Raw genomic sequence first — 18,741 nt, 5'->3', positions numbered from 1 at the left:
TGGTGTGTAATAAGCGTTTTTGTGTTTGCCTGAACGTGTCCTCACAGGCGGGGGGGAAGCGGCTGGATCTCGGGTCGTTTACGGACGGGCTGTGGTTGAGCAATCGCAGCACTGAAAAGGAGGACAGGTTTAGGAGGCTTTCTTCCTAAGGGCAGTGACTTGGCTCTTCTCTCCTGGGCCATCCTCTTCAGCTCCCCACTTCCTGGTTCAGATGACTTGGCAGTTTTCCGCAGAAGGAGACGGGAATGTGCTTTGTGTCCTGAGGACCAGTATGCTGGCTTCAGCTCCTGCCGTTCCTACTGGTCTGGCTAAGCGATCCCCAGCAGTGTTGCTGGCTGGGGGTTTGGTGGGGTGAAGAGACTCTCGTGCTCCAGTGCTGTGGTCTGGGGGGACAGAGTCTCTCTCGTGCTCCAGTGCTGTGGTCTGGGGGGACAGAGTTTCTCTCGTGCTCCAGTGCTGTGGTCTGGGGGGACAGAGTTTCTCTCGTGCTCCAGTGCTGTGGTCTGGGGGGACAGAGTCTCTCTCGTGCTCCAGTGCTGCAGTCTGCAGGGACAGAGTCTCTCTCGTGCTCCAGTGCTGTGGTCTGGGGGGACAGAGTCTCTCTCGTGCTCCAGTGCTGTGGTCTGGGGGGACAGAGTCTCTCTCGTGCTCCAGTGCTGTGGTCTGGGGGGACAGAGTTTCTCTCGTGCTCCAGTGCTGCAGTCTGCAGGGACAGTCTCTCCCGTGCTCCAGTGCTGTGGTCTGGGGGGACAGAGTCTCTCTCGTGCTCCAGTGCTGCAGTCTGCAGGGACAGAGTCTCTCCCGTGCTCCAGTGCTGTGGTCTGGGGGGACAGAGTCTCTCTCGTGCTCCAGTGCTGTGGTCTGGGGGGACAGAGTTTCTCTCGTGCTCCAGTGCTGTGGTCTGGGGGGACAGAGTCTCTCTCGTGCTCCAGTGCTGCAGTCTGCAGGGACAGAGTCTCTCCCGTGCTCCAGTGCTGCGGTCTGGGGGGACAGAGTCTCTCTCGTGCTCCAGTGCTGCAGTCTGCAGGGACAGAGTCTCTCTCGTGCTCCAGTGCTGTGGTCTGGGGGGACAGAGTCTCTATCGTGCTCCAGTGCTGTGGTCTGGGGGGACAGAGTCTCTCTCGTGCTCCAGTGCTGCAGTCTGCAGGGACAGAGTCTCTCTCGTGCTCCAGTGCTGTGGTCTGGGGGGACAGAGTTTCTCTCGTGCTCCAGTGCTGCAGTCTGCAGGGACAGAGTCTCTCTCGTGCTCCAGTGCTGTGGTCTGGGGGGACAGAGTCTCTCTCGTGCTCCAGTGCTGCAGTCTGCAGGGACAGAGTCTCTCTCGTGCTCCAGTGCTGTGGTCTGGGGGGACAGAGTCTCTCTCGTGCTCCAGTGCTGTGGTCTGGGGGGACAGAGTCTCTCTCTTGCTCCAGTGCTGTGGTCTGGGGGGACAGAGTCTCTCTCTTGCTCCAGTGCTGTGGTCTGGGGGGACAGAGTTTCTCTCTTGTGCTCCAGTGCTGCCTGGTGTCCTGGTTCCGCAGCTTCCCTGGATCAGATCTTCCATGTGTCTGTGCTGCACAGCTGGTGGGACCGGTGCAGCAGTGGACAGGACCCCAATGTGGGCCAAGGGCAGCGGTCCATTCCAGTCCGACTTTACCCTCAAGCCCCAGTCTCACCCTGTCATGTCTGTGGCTTTCCCAGCGCTCTCCTCTGCCCAGCGGAGGAGAAAAGCAAGGGACAGAATGATTTCAGGTCACCCCTGAAGCCCAGGAGAGGAGAGTCTGCAGCTCCCCCGGCTGTGACTGCACAGCACTATTATACATTTCCTTTCCTGACAAAACGCTAACGTGCCTCCGCACAACAGGCAGGATAGGAATGCAGCTTCACACGGATCCTGAATAAACTTCTGAGTCGAGGCGCGGTTACAGTGTTTCCCTGAACAATGAGCGTGAACCCGCTGCCCTGGAGAGACGTGCCAGGGAGGATTTGGAAAGCATGGGGCTAAAGCTTTTTAAAGGGGGAGGGGAGGGGTCGCTGCGCAGGGCTTTTGTCCCTCAGTAGCGAGGGAGAGAGCCGATGGCTCTCTGGTGATTTCAGCTGCGTGTCTCTTTAAGAGCGAGGGGCGGGCCGAGGGGGCTGCGCTGAGTGTACCTCCGGCTCGCTGCACGGCTGAAGCGATACAATGCGGGAGACAGAAAGGAGAGAGACGTGCTGGGTTCTCAGGCACAGAGGGAATACATTGTAATCCGGACAGCCTTTGATTGGGGTAGATCTGCACCGGGGAGGCAGTTCCTGAGCCTGCTGCCAGATTGGCTGAGCTGGGCTGTTTGCGTGCGTGTTTTCTCCCTGCGCTTGCCGAACTGATTCCGAGTTCAAACATGCTTTTTTCTGTGCGGGCTGGGGGACATCAAGCCAGTCAGAGGAGGTTTGAAGATTAACTACAGGAGGTTATTAATTACAGTGTGCGCAGCGCTGCCGAGCGAGCGCAGGTCCGCCCTTTCAAGCCCAGCTCAACGGAGAAAGAGAGCACGCCGGAGGAGGACTCGCCATGGCTGAAAAGAGGGTGTCCAGGTGGTATTTCGGGGGCCTGGCCTCCTGTGGGGCTGCGTGCTGCACCCACCCTCTGGACCTTCTGAAGGTAACGCAGCGGCGCCGCCTGTCTGAGCGAGAGCTCGCCCGTCCGCGGGTCCGGCCCGGGGTCCGCAGGGCCGCTGCCCCGGCGTGCCCGCATAGCGTCCCCGCCAGCACCCCTGTCCGGCCGGCTCCGCGTCCTCGTGCCCTCCCGTGCGGCCTGCTGTCGCTCGCGCGGCCTCTGCCCGGGTTCGAAGCCAGGGCTGCTCGTGCAGTGACGTGTCTCGCGGGTGCAACGTTGCAGGATCCGTTTCCCGGCTGCGGACGCAACACAAGCGCTCTCACAGCAGTAATGTAGTTAACTGCCGTCTCGGTGTGACATGAGCCGATATTCCTTCCCCCTTAACGATAAAATCCGTGATTCTTCTGGGGGCTATGAACGTGCATCAGGGACGGACCAGACTGGTGTGCCCAAGTTACCCAGTGGCGCTAACGAGGCCTGCAGTCATCTGGCTGTGCGGGGAAGGTCATAGCCGAATGCACACAGACTCTGCAACAAGTGCAGTGATGTCGCAAGGTGCTCTCCGCTGAAGTGATTGGGACAGACCTGTCTCCAGAGTGTTTAATAGCCACTGCTGTGTGCTTCTGCTCTTGCCCTTGCACAGAGAACCGATGTGTTAAATGAGTGTCCTCCTGCCCTTGGGGTATTATAGATTGCCCCAGCAGTGCAATCAGGGCACAGATCTTTAGCTCGAACCCTGCGCAAGGCCAGGCGGCCGGCTCCTGTCTCCATGGCAATATTTAGTCTGTAAGGAGCCCCAGTCCAGCTGGGAGACTCCCAGAGCTGAATGCCTCTGGCTGTCTCTCTGCCCCTTTCCCAGGGAATCCTGATCTCCGATCCCTCGGACCACCGGGCTGCGCCAGCCTTGTGCTTGGCAACAGGACGGTGTCTGTGGGCACTGCAGCAGACTGTCCCGGTGGTCAGACCAGTGGCTTGTGTGGGAGAGGCTGTGTTCCTGTGGCCAGAGGAGGAGTAGTGCTTCCCTCCTGCAGTCCTGGGTGCAGGGCTCGGGTCTGCTCTTCCTGCTTCAATCTGCTGGGGTACTGGCCAGCAGACCTGTAAGACTGTCCACCACATGTGCATGGGGTCTGAGGGCAGGCCAGGGCAGGAGAGGGGTTAACTGGACTGCAGGGCAGTCTGGCCTCTCAGTGACCAAGTGGCCACTGGAACAAGTGCTGAACTCTGACTTGGAGACAGGGGGCGCAGAAGAGAATGGAAGTGAATGGGGCCACTGCACTCGTAAAAGTGAACTTTGTCCTACTTGGGTAGGAGCTGAGGCAAGCAGACAGTTTGCTGAATCACATGCAGGCTGGCTGAGACGCAGGGCTTAAAGGGACAGAGTCTTTGTTACTGCCAGCCTGTACAGCAACCCAACCACTGATACTGGGGTAACTAAGTCAGCTCAGCTATAATTTATCACCTTCAGGTTTCAACATTAAAATATTCATGGCATTTGTTGTTTGCATTTAGCACATTTGAAGTGCCTGAAAGTACCACAATTTAAAAAAATGCAAAAGGTGCAATGATCTGTGTTCCTCTGGCTAGAATTAGTTGGGCTTTTAGGTGTGGAATATATCCGGAAAGCTCTCAATCCCCTTGCCAGCCAGAGCTGATTAGGTTCAGGTGAGGAGGTGATTGTCTAGCCTGGTGAGGACCGGAGTTCACAGCCAGCAGTCTTCAGCCTGGCAGGACATCGCCTCCGAGTGCCAGGCTGTGGGCCAGAGACCTCCAGCCTCAGACACCTCGAATGAGCGCTGGGGAGGCCCAGGTGTGCTGGTCTGGGCAGGAGAGTCGAGTTGCTGTAGAACTGTGCTTTCAGTGACTGGAGGGAGCCAGACTGCACCAGCCATGCTACGGACTGCCTGCTGGACAGACTTGAGCCCATTACCGTGTGTGGGATGAGCTGGGATGACATGTAGCATCAGAAACCAGTAAACAGGCACATGCTTGTCCAGGCTCTGCCAGAGAAATGGGACACAATCCGACAAGACAGGCGCCATAAACCTGGTGCAAGGCATGAGCCCAGATTTTACAGGCTTCAGTGCTGATGACACACTCTACTGCCCTGCGTGCATACCTGTTCCATAAAATGCACCTGTTACAAAGATTTGGGGTTTTTCTGTCAAGGACTTTGTGAATAGCTGCAGCTCGAAGTGAGAAGGCTTGTCGCTCAGTATACAGGCTTTGACAGCAGGAAAGCAGCAAACTGGTGGCGATGGCTTTTAAAAAGAGCCGTGAGAAGAAACGCCAGGTGTGCCGCTGTCCTGCTGCGTGGCACAGAGCTGGCGTTATTCCTTTTGTGCTTGAGCTATGACCTGCTTTTCCTTCTGAGCTCTACAGGCCTGTGCTTATTTTCCGCAGTAACGCCCCGCCCGCTTGCTGTGCCCACAGGTGCACCTGCAGACGCAGCAGGAAGTGAAGATGCGGATGACGGGCATGGCGCTGCATGTGATCCGCCAGGATGGCGTCCTGGCTCTGTACAACGGCCTCACCGCCTCGCTCTGCAGGCAGGTGCGTGTCTCGGGGCTCTTCCCCTCAGGGCTGCAGCTGTAGGGCTCGTTCACGACGTGAACCCCCACAGGAGAACTGGGGGCGCAGAGAGGCGGAGACGCAAGCATTTCCAACAAAGCATCACCACCGTTGGAGCAGCAGTGCGGCCAGTCGGACAGACTTTGCTCCTGTGGGAAAGCAGCTCAGAGTATTAATCCGCTCGCTCTGAGCTGCTCTCCTGTTTCCCAGCAGTCAGTAATAGTTTGTCCTGAGTTTCTCTCCTCCCACACCTGTACCTTCCCCCTCCACCCCTGGGATTCTGCTCACGTTGTTTCTGTGTCTCTCCCGGAGTGTGTAGCCCCCCCCTCTCTTTGTTTCTCTCTTAGTTTGGAAAGATGGCAGGTTTGTGATCGTGTCAGCTGGCCTGGCAGCGGAGTGCAGTGAGAGAGTGTGTGTGTTTGGGGTCTCGTGATGTTCAGATCCCAGCAGTTCTGAAGTGAGTAGCTCTGATGCAGAGATATATATATATATCTCACAACACCAAGCACAAAGAGGAGCAGACAAACCCAATAGGATCTGCTAGACTGCTATTTACCCATCATGCAGGTGTTCATTTAGAAGGCTGCTGTTTATATAGGGCTCAGAAGTGCTGTGGGACAGCTGAACAGTCCCCTCTGCTCGGGTGCACTTGTTTCCACTGAGCAGGGCTCTGGTTCTGGGCCTGGAGCTCAGGCAGTGTGCATCAGGGATAGGGTCTGTATTCCAGATGTCATCCAACACGCAGCAGGTGAGAGCACTAAACCCTGGAGAGACAGTTTAGATGTGAATTGATGCCACTTCCTATTTTGGAGTGTAAACTGTTGATTGAACTCTAATGCAATAGAGCAGATGAACTAAGATGAAGAACATTTTCACAGGAATGCCGCATGCTTGTCTGTGTCGGTCAAGAGGCAGGGAAGCACTGATCTGTGTGAGCAGGCAGTGCTGCTCATGGCCAGGAGGTGTCGCCAGTGAGCCACAGCCCCGCCAGAGAAGGGCCACAGCTACAAACCCTTGGCTGCTGTGCTACATTTATCACAGCATGCAAGCTTTAGATTTTCTAGAAGGCATTTGAAGGTTTGGTTTATGAATATTTTACACTTAGAGCTTATTTATGCTGTTTCAGAAAATGCAATACACTTACATGGCGAAAAGTGCTTAATGGAATTTGCTTCCTGTTGGCGTGATCATCATCGGGTCGGATTGGTGGCTCTGTGGCTAAGGATCTGTGCCTGTGGCTGGAAGGTTGCCAGTTCAAATCCTGCAGCTGGCAGAGGAATCCTATTCCGTTGGGCCCCTGAGCAAGGCCCTTCACCCCAACTGCTCCAGGGGCGCTGTACAATGGCTGACCCTGCGCTCTGACCCCAGGCTTCTGTCCCTGTCTGTGTCTCATGGAGAGCAAGCTGGGGTCTGCGAAAAGACAATTTCCTAATGCAAGAACTTGTATATGGCCAATAAAGTGATCTTATCTTAGGAACAAGTAATAAGTTTATTCCATGCTGAAAAAAAGAAGAAAGAAAACACAACGTTTCGGCCGTGGAGCCTTCTTCAGGTGTGAGGAACAGCCCACGGCCGAGACGTTGTTTTCCTTCTTCTTTTTTTCAGCATGGAATAAACCTATTACTTGTTATCTTATCTTATCATCTGCATCGCAGATTTGTCCTCTCCCACACGCCCCTGTCTCTCTGCTTACTTGCAGAGCCTGTGGCTCTCCGCTCAGGGGCGGCAGCTTGGTGGAGACTTGAGACACACCTGGGTGTGTGGCGCAGCACAGCTGCAGTGGCCTTTTCCAGCTGTTGGCTGTCTGTTCATTGTACTGTGGAATGTCTCCCTCTTGTGGTGGGAAGTGGGCACAGCATAAAGGAACTGCTGCCATCGGCCTGTGTGCTGAAATCGTGCCTGGCTGTTGCAGCAGGGATGCAGTGGGAATGGCTGCTGACTTGGTGCTTCCTGCTCTCTCACTCCCTCCAGATGACCTACTCCCTGACACGGTTTGCCATCTACGAGACTGTGCGAGACTGGGTGTGCAGTGGGAGCCAGGGCCCTCTTCCCTTCTACCAGAAAGTGCTGCTGGGAGCCTTTGGAGGTACAGCGCCCCCTAGTGTAACTGTCCATCATGCAGGCGCTCGGCCAGACTGCAGGGGGTCTCACTCATCTCTTCCCCTGCAGGATTCACTGGAGGCTTCATCGGCACGCCTGCAGACATGGTCAACGTCAGGTAGGGCACCTGGGACGACGTAGAGGGAGCCTGGGACTCGGGGGCTGTGCCAGACCACAGGTCCCTGCGTCACACACAATACGCAGTGATGGTCACTGTTATGACAGGAAACATGTTAAATGAACAGTGAATTTTAGCTGAGGGATCAACTGTCCAAGTGTCTTGAGTTGTGTTAGTTGTGAGTACGTCCTCTCGCCTGTCCCTGGAGCAGGCGGTGGACCAGAGGCCAGCAGTGCTGTGTGTGGGCTCTGGCCTTGCGGGCTGTCCGTCTGCCAGCAGGGCTCTGCACAGCATCTTGCAGACAGGTTTAATTGCTCTGTTTGCTTCAGCTGGGCATGTGGTCAGAGGGAGGGTGCAGCTGTCACTGATTAAGCAGGGTGATTCATTGTTGCTCTAGTGCTGCTTTCAGTCTGGCACTTGACACGTGGCTGTGAACCACTCGAGCTGGGAAGAGCAGCAGAGGGGCTCCAGGGCTGATCGGAGTGACTCGCGAGGAGAAGTCTGCTTGTGGACTGAGCTGCAGCAGGTCCAGTCTGGCTTAGATCCATCAAGAAACTCTGCTGACCCTTCCCCACCTCCACCATCACCCGGATAATCCCATACATTTGTTTCACCATTCAGTGCCATAATTCATGCAGGAGCTTCAATTCACACATTGCATTTCTTGAAGAACAGATATAAATGATTCACAGACGTGCAAAAGAGCCCCTGTCCAGCCGTCACCTGGAGCTCATCTGGGCTGCCTCGGCCTCGCCAGACAGAACTGCACACAGCTGGGCTGAGAGGAGGAGACGCACACCCTGAAGGGCTCCTGGTGTTTTTCCATCATTACCAGTCCAGCAGACCTGTCTGCTTCATGAACAGAGGAGCAGTGTGGGGCCACTAACCCCTGTGTGAGCTCTGGGAGCTCTGGGGTGCTTGTAGAAATATCATGCACAGACTGGGTCCCAATTGTTTACAGTGGACATTGCAGATGTCAGGTCTGCCTACTGCTGCCGTGTATTCTGGGGACAGAGAGCATTTAGCAGTGGAAGAACATGGTCAATAATACACTGTCAGCAAATAGCACTACAGATGTAGTTCAGCTCTGCTCCACAAGATGTCAGTGTTACCCCACGCTAGGCCACCCGTGTGGTCCCTGAGGCTGTCCCCAGCAGTGCCCGCTGTAGTACAGCATGCTGAAGAAATCACACATAGAACTGCACCCATGCAAACTTTCTGAAATTATGTGACATAACTTTTCTAAAATGTCAACATCTGTGATTAATTTAAGCAGAGATTTTTGTGCTGGTTCTGACCACATTTTGTGAAGTTTAACTGTTGTTTCTTCTTTTTCCAGGATGCAGAATGATGTTAAACTTCCTGCACACCTGAGGAGAAAGTAAGTGTTCTTATCCCCCAAACACCAGCCTCTGAGCCAGGTCAAGACCACTTTAACAACTAAAGACACCCAAACTGCTAAAGACAAAGAGCCGCTTTTCAGTCCCTCCTCAGTCAGTCCGTTTGTTGTTCAGGGAGTGACAGCAGACACTTGCCAGCATCTCTGCATGACCTGGGAGCAGGTCTCCACATCCAAGACCTGTCCAGAGACAGAAACAAGAGCTGGGGGATTTTGCAGTTGAGTATATATAAATTAAATGAGACCTTAACATAAGGCAGGTTGCAAATGGGGAAAAAACTAGACTTATTTCTGTCAAGCATCATGCTGTGTCCTCTGAAGTTAAAGAGTAACCAAGAGGCAGCAGAGGTGGTGATCTCATCTTAAAATGAGTTGCATAGAAACACGTCAAGTAAAACTTCTTCTGTCTTGATGATGTCACTCTCATGTGACCCTGAAGCAGCCAATGGTGGAGCTTGGTGTCGCGTTGCCTAGCAATGTAGGAGGCTGGTTTTTGCCTCTGAACACCAGTTAAAGGACGAAAGGATTCGTCACCAGCAAGCAGTGGTGGGAGGAGGGGAGGCCAGTGGAAGCGGAAGGAGGTCCAGCGGTGTTCAGCCTTGGCTGTATCAGGCATGTCCCTTCAGACCGCACTGAAAATGGAGAAATGTTTCTTTTACTAATGAGCCTGAGGCTTTCCAGTGTGATACGCTGGCTCGCGGCGCAATGGGGACAGGGCTGTGGACCGGCGCTCCTCTGCCTGTTCCCCGCTGCGGCTGAGCGCTGGTGCCCCTGTGGTCTAAAAGGTCCTGTCTCTCTGTCTCCCAGCTATGCCCACGCCCTGGACGGGATGTTCCGAGTCTGGCGGGAAGGTAAGGTTGCAGGACGGGAGGTGTGGGGACTGGGGTGGGGGTGAAGCTGGTTGGAAGGTGGGGGCTGTGTGGGGTGTGAGCAGTGGCCTAGTCTGGGTGGGAGCTGGACTGCAGTGTGTGGAGACAGTGGCCTGAAGAGGGGTAGCTGGCGGCCTGGGGAACAGCATGTCTGGATGCGCACTGAGGGGCTGCCTGGCGTCTCAGCCCATCTCTGCTCTTGTCTGTACAGAGGGGCTGAGGAAGCTGTTCTCTGGAGCTACCATGGCCTCCAGCAGGGGAGCTCTGGTCACAGTGGGGCAGGTAGGTGTCTGCTGCTCCGAGAGACCAAGCAAAGTCACACTGGACCCATCGAGCCCGTTTGGCTGATAGAAGCTAAGTGATGAGGAGATTTTTACATGTGTACATGTGTGTTCCTGGTCGAGAAGGAACGTCTTGAATAGAAAAGACTACGAGAGGACCTGATCAAAGTATCCAGGCTCCTTGACGTTTCTGATAGTCAAACCAGCGGATTGCTCCAGAATGAACAGTGAGACACGAACCACAGGATACAAGAAGGAATTACTTGACTTCAGCTTCAGTTATGTGCTTCAGACTCCAATAAACCTACATGAAAATAATTAGAAGTAGACTTCTAGTGTCTGTATTAAAATGAAATGACTAAATTTTTTTGCCTTTTTTAAATGAAGTGCTTCTGGAAGCTTTTTGTAAAGTGCTTCCAGAAACAGGCATTATTTTCTTCTCTTCAGACGGCCAGTTGAACTGATCCCCTGTCTCGTGGTCTGTGTGCTGTCTTCTGTGTTTTCTAGTTGTCCTGCTATGACCAGGCCAAGCAGCTGGTCCTGGGCACCGGCCTCCTCTCAGACAACATCTTCACTCACTTCCTGGCCAGCTTTATTGCGGTGAGCCCGACCTCTGCCAGCAACTCCATTTCAGAGACTTCACGCTGAGCAGCGCTCTGCCCCCCAGCCAGTCCTCTTCTTGCGATGCTGGTCTTTGATCTCTCAACCACGTTCCTGTCTCTCCTGTACAGGGTGGCTGTGCTACGTTCCTCTGCCAGCCTCTGGACGTGATGAAGACCAGACTGATGAACTCCAAGGGGGAATACAGGGTGAGGAGAGCAAGGAAATGTGAAAATGAATCCCAAAGACATGTTTTTTTTTATGTATGACCTGTGTTGTCTGCAGTACTGCTCAAATTAGGGGGGGCTGGGGCAGCAGGTTTTCAGGCTCAAGCGCCACCTGCTGTCTGAGATTGGGGTGACCGTGTGGTCAGGGTTGTAGGTCTTGCATGTGAATGGGCTGTATCCCCGGCAGGGCAGCGGAAGGAGATGTGCTGAGGGTCACTGTGCTCTGTGTTGCAGGGAGTGATGCACTGCGTGATGGAGACGGCGAAGCTGGGGCCCCTGGCTTTCTACAAGGTAACGGTCCCGATCAGGGTCATTGGCATCAGAGGGAGACCTAGTGAGCGACAAGAAACCGTGATTTTCTGTCAGTGCAAGGCCGCCATTACTCTTTAGACAACTGCCTTTGTATCTTTGCGTACAGTAACATGAGTGTAAAATGGGGCAGTATCTGGTGTTGCCTTGTACACCCCAGCCTGAAACGGGTGCCAGTTAGAGCGTCTCGGCATGCTGGGCGGCATGACCGAGCAGTGACTGTTCTCCTCCAATCCCGTCGCAGGGCTTCGTTCCAGCTGCGATCCGATTGGTCCCTCACACTGTGCTGACCTTCGTCTTCCTGGAGCAACTGCGTAAGAACTTCGGCATCATTGTCATCGCCTGAGTGACCTCTCACCTCTGACTCTAGACTGCTGGACCCCCCCTCCCCCTCCACTGCCACTATCTCCTCCTCACTGCCGCCGGGATATGAGCGCCACCACCAGGCAGTGTGATTATTGCCCTCGAGAGATGGCTGTGTTACTAGACAGGGGAGCACAAACTCTGACATGCGAGATAGTTCCTCCATGTGTTTCATAAATGACCCAGGAGTGAGCTGGAAGACTTTGTTTCATAGACAAAATCCCCATCTTTCTGCAAGTGCTGTAGGCCTTGGTAGATGTTTCTCTATCATTTAAAAATGGATGCAGCTGCAGACATGAATAGGGGGCTGTTGTGTCTGAAACAAGGCTCTATATTTCCTGTGCTGTGTGTGACTGGAGCCACAGGCATGATGGCAGGCAGGCGGTGAATTAACTCCTGTAGGAGTCAAGGTGCCGGTATTCGGCTCTGCACCTGCAGGGAGGCGCCAGTGGGAGGCGCAAGTCTGGAGCACACTGCCCTGTTCTTATCCCTGTAGCCACAGTCACAGTCCTTTGTAAAACCGGCTCTTCTCTAGTGGTGACGATGAGCTTTAATTTGGCTCCTGCTTGGGCTTTCACTGGGACTGAGGCCAAGGTAGATCATTAGGTAGTTGGACGCAGCATTTCTGTTGTTCTTTAAAACTGAAAGGTTTAGAGGAAACACTGGGTTATAGTTATATTGTTTAGTGTATTGTATTGGAACTGTTTTGTAAACATACCTAGAAAGCTCAATCTTAAAAACAGATTTGTTCTCAATGCAAGTTTAGAGTTTTGCTCCTCCATGCATCTGAATCTTTAGGAGACAGAGTATATAATTTTTTTTCAGGTTTGAAAATCATTCTCATCATTAATTGACATGTCCAGCAGGGTGCAGTGTTCAGCTGCATCTCAACGGTAGGTGAAAGTATCTGTGTGTGACTTGCGCTGGGTAAAAGTGGAAGGCCATTCACTCAGAAGTACGAGCTAATGCAGGTGGTTTGTCGACATGAGCTCCAGTGTTCCTTGATGCTTATTTAGGCTGCACTACTTCTAGAAAGAGGAGTGTGACACTATGACGGAGCACTGTGTGACACTTGAGCACTTATTGCAGTACAGTCCAGACTTATTCAGCAGGAACCTGACCCAGCGTCTCGAGAGGAGAACAGTGCCTCTTCTCAGACTTGTTTCTACAGGGGCTCATTTCATGCTTTAATTCTGGTGCTGTTGCAATATCCTAGTTTCCATAATACTGGGTTTGGCACTAGACCACTGGATTGGTAAATTTTGTGCTTTTAGAACACTTGTGTAACTGGAAAAACGAGGAGAGTTCTTCAAGCACAGAGTCTGTTCTGTGTGCAGTGTGGGCAGGGGTGACTCTGACCAACTGTGGACATTCCAGGGACAGAAACCCAGGTTATGAATGACTGAAACTCACAGAATAGAATTATAAGATATTTTAGATATTTTTGCACACAGACAAATGCACACAGTGGACATATAGACCAGTGAGCTTGGGTTTAGAGATACCAGGAAGTGGTCTAAACTCTGAGCAACTGCAAAAGTCTTATCGATGTGAATTATACGTCAATTTAGAAAACATCCAAGCAAAATAGCCAAGAGCTTATTTTAAGCTCCTCCAAACTGTAGGAGGACCACAGGCTCAGATTGACCAGGAGTGATTTCTTAAATATTGATTGTGAGCCAGTATATCTAACTGAGGGATCTTTTTCTGAAAAATTATGGGCACAGAGTTGTTCTGGAAGTGAGTCCAGAAACAGCTGTGATTGTGGGACACAAGCAGATGAGAATAATGCTGTCATTTTCATGTGCTGTCATTGTTTTTGTTTTTTCTTTTGTATTATAGAAAAGAAACAAACCTTGATTTTTGGAAATGAAATAAAACACTTCGAATGTCTGTGTGAGTTGTCTCCTCTTTCGACTTCCATGAGCAGGTAGTCCATAGAGACTTCACCCGAGTTGAGCCCCCTCTCAACTCCACCTCCTTGTCACCTCCCAGCCACACAGCGAGCACCCCGTTCACCGCAGAGTCTCCGAAACAGCGATCCGAGATCCCAGTCATGTTTGTGGAGAACGCGCTTACCGCTGCCTCAGTTTCAGGCTTGATCAATGTGTGAAATCCTCCACTCAGGCCTGGCCACACTCTCGGCACTCAGGGCTGAGCTGAAGCCGACTGCTATAGAGCAAAGTGCCTTTTCTCACCGAAGGGCTGTGTTCTGCCATACTTTCTTCGTTTCTGAGATGGCAGGAGGTTGGTAGGCAGGCAGCTCTTCGTTTTAGATTATTCAGAAACCCTTGTAAATAACCACAGGGCTTGGTGACTTATCTCCTCCTGCTGTCTGGTTCCTCCTGGATCCTTCAGGGCTCTGCTCGGCAGCAGGGCTGTGGCTCGCCTCTCCAAACCGTAGGGAGGCCGAGGGGATGATACAGCAGGCGTGTCTATACTCTGGAAGACTGCAGGGAGCTCAAGGTAAGTTTGTGAAAACTTTTTGGGATGCTCAGGTTGCTCTCTGGCAGACATGCTGACTGGTCTTAACATACCCAACGGCAGGGGGATGGGGATGTGTGGGTGTTATCGTATCTGGGGGCAGCTGGATGGTACACAAGTTTGAACACAATTTAAATGCTGTGTAACAGCCTGTTAGGCTGAGGCTGTCAAGGGTCCTCTAGCATTTGTAAATAGGGTCACCTACAGTAGCTAATTAATTTAATTACTGGTGGTGTAGTATGCAGAGTCACATGGGATAAATCTATAATTAGTGGTATGTCTGGAATCAAGAGGGCCTCACTCTGGTAGCTAGTGGTTGGGTTGTGGTATCAAGATTGGAGAGACTGGTTCTGCTGTTGAAACAGAGGGATCAATTCACCTGCACTGTCCATTATCGCCACTGTGAGTTCTGGGGTTCCCACACCCCTGGGGTCACCTTGTTTAAGGTCACAAGGATGTCACAAGCTGGTTCTATGTAATCGCTGCCTACAGTTTTTCATGATGAATAAAAGATATGTGTGTATTCCTCATACAAACTGTGGCTAGAACCATGATTTTCAGCAGCAGATGATCTCTTCTATTTAGTCTATTCCGACACCTGTTGCACCAGGAGGTGGGTACTTCACCTGTGCGAGTCTGTGCCACAGTCCAGCCAGTCCTTGCACTAACTCACGCAGGATTTACTTGAACTGCCCTGAGAGGCTCATGCTGCTGGAGAGATTTAGAGTTGTAGTTAAAGTTTTATTGGAGCACTTAAAGGAAAAAGGGACATAAATCCATTGACATTTCTGCTGTGGAGTGTCATAATCACTGCTTTCCCTCAATGACAAAAGACACGTGCAGGAGCAATAAAATCTTAAATAAGCAAGGCAGCGATGTCGTTTATGGACTCTTAAGTGCTCTGAAGTTTTTATCACTGTCCTGTATTTATTTCTTTTTTTTCAGATGGCAATGGCTTAATATTAAAGGCATCCCAGGGGAGCAGTTTGAGCCAAGACCTCCCCCTCCCATGAGTGTGAAGTCTTGCAGCTCTGCCTGTGTCTCACTGTTTCTGGACTTGTCTTCAGCTGTGGAAGGAGAAGCCCCACAGAGAGGCTGGCCACCCGCAGAGCAGTTTGGAAGTTACCAGGCTGATGATCTTAAGTTTTTGGACTCGAAGCAGTGCCAGGTACATGCCAGGCTGCATGCCAAGCAGCCACCCATGCATCTATTTACAGACTGTCCAGGGCTCTCCCATAATCCCTAGCTCCATCACTGGGCTGGTGCTCTTGTGGGAGGCAGTGAGGTTGCAGTTAAGGTTAGGGGCAGTGCTGGGGTTTGTGTGCAAATACTTAGATCTGTCATCAGCATCCAGATAGTTATCATGAGTTGAAACTTGCTGTCCGCAGAATAGCCAAAAATTGTGGACTGGCAAGATTCTCACTCCTAATGGTGGCTGGGGTTTATGGGGTATCAATTACAGCACTTCCCCTCGAGTGTGATGCAGACTTGAATGTGCGTTTTAACTTCAATTCGGACCAGAGAAAGTGGGTAACAGGGCAGTAAAGCTGTAGGTATTACTATTAATATCACTGAAGTGATGGAGGTTAGAATTCTGAAGGGGCAGTTCTTGGGTCATGACTGTCGCCATCGTGAGCATTTTAATGAATCTTCTAAAGTGGTGAAGGAGTGAGATCACCTGAGACCACCCCCAGCCTCCGACCCCGACAAAGCAGGAGGTCTGGCAAATTTCTCACAGCTGAACCACTGAAATACCTCGGAGCAATTAAACCCCATCGGAATGCCCTCCTCCCCGGACCTCCGATCGCAGCGTTGCCTTATAAGGCCAGCTGGGGGAAGGGAGCACAGCGCCAAGGGCTGACAGGAGAGCCGCTCTGAAGGGTGTCTGAGCAAGGGAACTGCCTTTGGGAAGATGGGAGCATATTAGGAGCACATAACTGCTCTTCAGTTTTAATTAAAAATGATGAAACACCAGAACATGAATTCACCTAAGCCTGTTGCCTTCTGGCCAATGATTATGAAATAAGTGGGATTTATCTTCCCCTTTATTATCTCTTTGAAAAACATTTCTCTCTGACCTTTAACCTCTGATACCTGTGACAGGTAACTCACTGGAGATGGCTGGATGCATTTTCACATGCTTTGAAATCTCCTTACGCCCCTCGATGTGGTCTTAAGGCTGAGACGGACCTGTGCCTTCTGGTGGTGGTAAGTGTGGGATCTCAGATCCTTGGTGTCCCAGTCATCCCCTCAGGCTTGCCCCTCCCCCAGGGGGGCGTGCACTCATGTCACATGACACCGGCAGGGCCGTGCTCTGATTGGATGGCTTCTGCATAGAGGGTGGAGAGCAGCCTCATGCTCAGAGAGGCATCCCTGTTTTGTGCCTTTGCAATGATATGGTATGTCTTTGAGCTGGGCTGGGACGTGTAAGCAGGGCAAGCTGATGTGAGGATTTCAATAGAAAACATGAATGTAAAATTCCTTATTTAGTGAACTTATTGTTAACAGCTGTGGCGTGAGTTAGATTAAATTATGTTTATGTACTTAAGGATGGTAGTTTAACCACAGTGAGTTATTTTAACAGCTTCCCCAGGGTTAACTAACTGTGCTTTTCAAAGTGTGCTGACTGATCTCCTGGCACTCGATACAGGAGTCTTCTCTTCTCTGGACTTCGGCAAGCAAGATGCTGCACTGTCCTGCTCTGTACTGGGCAGCTGGGCATCTCTCTCCCATTGTGTTTCTCCCATGAGCCATTCCAAGTCTTAATCTGATTTAATGTAATTGACAATGTTCTGCCAGAACTCTCATCGTTCCATCTGATACACAGGGAATTCACTCACTCCCCATTATGGGTTTCAAGAAATTAAATTATGATGACTTAATTTTTGGTTTTGGAGATTTTTTTTTACACAATAGATGTTATTCTTGTTCTAAAGCAATTTGGAAAGTGCTCCAAATGCACACTACTAGTTTTTTAACAAAAGGTTGCAGCTCTTATCGCAGTATCATATTTCCTGTGTTGTCTTTAAAGAGAAACTTTGCTGTATTTTCCTCAGTTTAACAGCAGCTTTTTTATTTGGTTTTCTTCTGCTGTCAATCCATCAGTTCTGAATCCTCTAATTTGAAGAAACTTGAGAGAGAGGTGTAGCACTGTGTTACTGGGAGCAGTGCACTTCAGTAAAGCTCATTAAGTTAAACAGAGCTCACGTGGAGACTTCAGAAACAGAGGCACATGTGTCCAGGTCCCAAGTAAAGGACTTTGCCCCAGGGGTTCCCAGTTCAAGCCCACTGGCTGTGCTACTGACTCACTCGCTGTGTGCTGCCATGAGATGAGTGCTGTGTGAATTCCATCTGTCTTCTGGAGGAGCATCAACGCTGCGATCCTGTGGGCAGCTACACCTTGCCCTGGTGGTGTCTGTGTTCTGTTAGTGATGACTGGTAATTTTATAAGTCGTTACAGTACCTAAGGCCAGTGTCTCCTGCAGATGAACATTGTGGAAGCAGTACTACACATTTTTGCACTACATAGGAGGGTAGAATTGCCTCTGACTGACCTGCCTGTTGTGAAAGACCAGCCTGTAAAATGATTAACTCCTGGCCAGTGTGTGCAGCTGAGGTGTCCCAGCAGGCCCTGAGACCAGTCAGACAGACGGACTTTCTCCCTTGTGTTTATCGTCCTCCGGTGGCCTGAGCTGCCCAGTTTGAGGTGTCTGAGTTTCTGATGTCCAGCTTCAGTAGCTATAGAGCTACAGGCCTCTCCCACAGGTTGGTGAAGAAAACTGTGTGAATGCCAGTCAGTGGAAAAGGCATCCAGCGATCGGGCCAGTGGTGCTGTTATGCTTGCTCACAGCAGAGGAGCGACAGTGATTTATCACCCCTGTGAGGGATGATAAACAAAGAATCGTGGGCAGGAATACATTTTCTCCAGAGCCAAAACCCCATGTGGCTATTAAACACGACGTGTATAGTCTAATCAAGCTGCCCACATTGTTTCCAAATCCCATTAACCCAAGTCCTGACACCCTGACAGACAGAGATAGACAGAGATTACTGTCCCTAATCTGAAATGAGCACTGATGGAAAATCTCCATGATCACTCTCTGGCGCCAAGTGGAGATCAGATGAATTGTGAGTCTTTTGTGTTCAGGATATGTACGGGAATCTACAGAAAATTGCTTTCTTTTATACTTCCTTTAAATCAAATATCCCCTATAAACTGAGTAAGGAGAAAACTGCTGACCTCTCCGATGATCTTTGAGACTTTGGTACTTGATGTTTCAGCCTTGAGACTGCAACTGCCTTGTCAGCTGATACTACAGCTCTTATCAGGTCAAAGGTCAGAGGTCTGCTTCCAAGGCTGGCTGGATTGTTTTCTTTTTAGCTTATTGACTTGGAGTCAAGTTAAAAAATTGAGCTACATGGCTCCCAGTGGTTTTCTTTCTCTAATCTTCTCTAGTCAATGTAGTCTGAACTACTTTCATGCAAGAGTCACAACTACATGGTGACCTCCTGAGTCAAGTGACAGAGTTAAACAGGCAGAGGCAGTCCTTCTTCTCTGTCACTAGGGGGCGAGCTTGCATGCAGAGAGAGGTGGAAAGTGCTCCTGGCCCTGCAGCAGGGCGCTCGCCCCATTCTGAACGCCTCCTGAGATCTCGGGAGATAGCGCTCGCTTGGCGCGCTCAGGCTGCTGTGCACAGACAGGCGATGTGGGCTGTTAGATTTCAGCCTGTGGAGGTGTCTGGTGAACGAGAGTGAGAGATGCTCCCTCAGGGTGCTGAGCTGACAGAAACTGCTCTGGAGTCTGTAGATTGAAGACTCAACAGACGGGAGTCATACCACTTGCTCGCAAAA

At 51.4% G+C, this 18,741-nt stretch overlaps 1 protein-coding gene across 1 annotated transcript; it reads left to right on the top strand.

Moving 5' to 3' along the window:
• The first annotated feature begins 2,096 nt into the window (after positions 1-2,096).
• On the top strand, positions 2,097-13,299 carry slc25a10a (solute carrier family 25 member 10a). Its single transcript, XM_006635231.3, has 11 exons — positions 2,097-2,617; positions 5,003-5,122; positions 7,112-7,226; positions 7,310-7,358; positions 8,698-8,739; positions 9,565-9,608; positions 9,838-9,908; positions 10,415-10,507; positions 10,639-10,716; positions 10,969-11,025; positions 11,288-13,299. The coding sequence occupies exons 1-11, from the start codon at positions 2,528-2,530 to the stop codon at positions 11,387-11,389; spliced, it is 861 nt and encodes a 286-aa protein (XP_006635294.1). The 5' UTR covers positions 2,097-2,527; the 3' UTR covers positions 11,390-13,299.
• The last annotated feature ends 5,442 nt before the right edge of the window (positions 13,300-18,741 follow it).

This window comes from Lepisosteus oculatus, chromosome 9 (genome assembly GCF_040954835.1).
Source record: "Lepisosteus oculatus isolate fLepOcu1 chromosome 9, fLepOcu1.hap2, whole genome shotgun sequence".
NCBI lineage: Eukaryota > Metazoa > Chordata > Actinopteri > Semionotiformes > Lepisosteidae > Lepisosteus > Lepisosteus oculatus.
Note: the sequence above shows the minus strand (reverse complement) of the source record. Positions and strands in the feature narration are given on the sequence as shown.

What these genes read in the sequence shown, in the direction of transcription:
- slc25a10a (XM_006635231.3), top strand. Translation starts at nt 2,528, where the DNA reads ATGGCTGAAAAGAGGGTGTCCAGGTGGTATTTCGGGGGCCTGGCCTCC. An exon ending in TCCTGGCCAGCTTTATTGCG is followed by an intron (nt 10,508 to 10,638) that starts GTGAGCCCGACC and finishes TCTCCTGTACAG; the next exon opens with GGTGGCTGTGCTACGTTCCT. An exon ending in GGCCCCTGGCTTTCTACAAG is followed by an intron (nt 11,026 to 11,287) that starts GTAACGGTCCCG and finishes ATCCCGTCGCAG; the next exon opens with GGCTTCGTTCCAGCTGCGAT.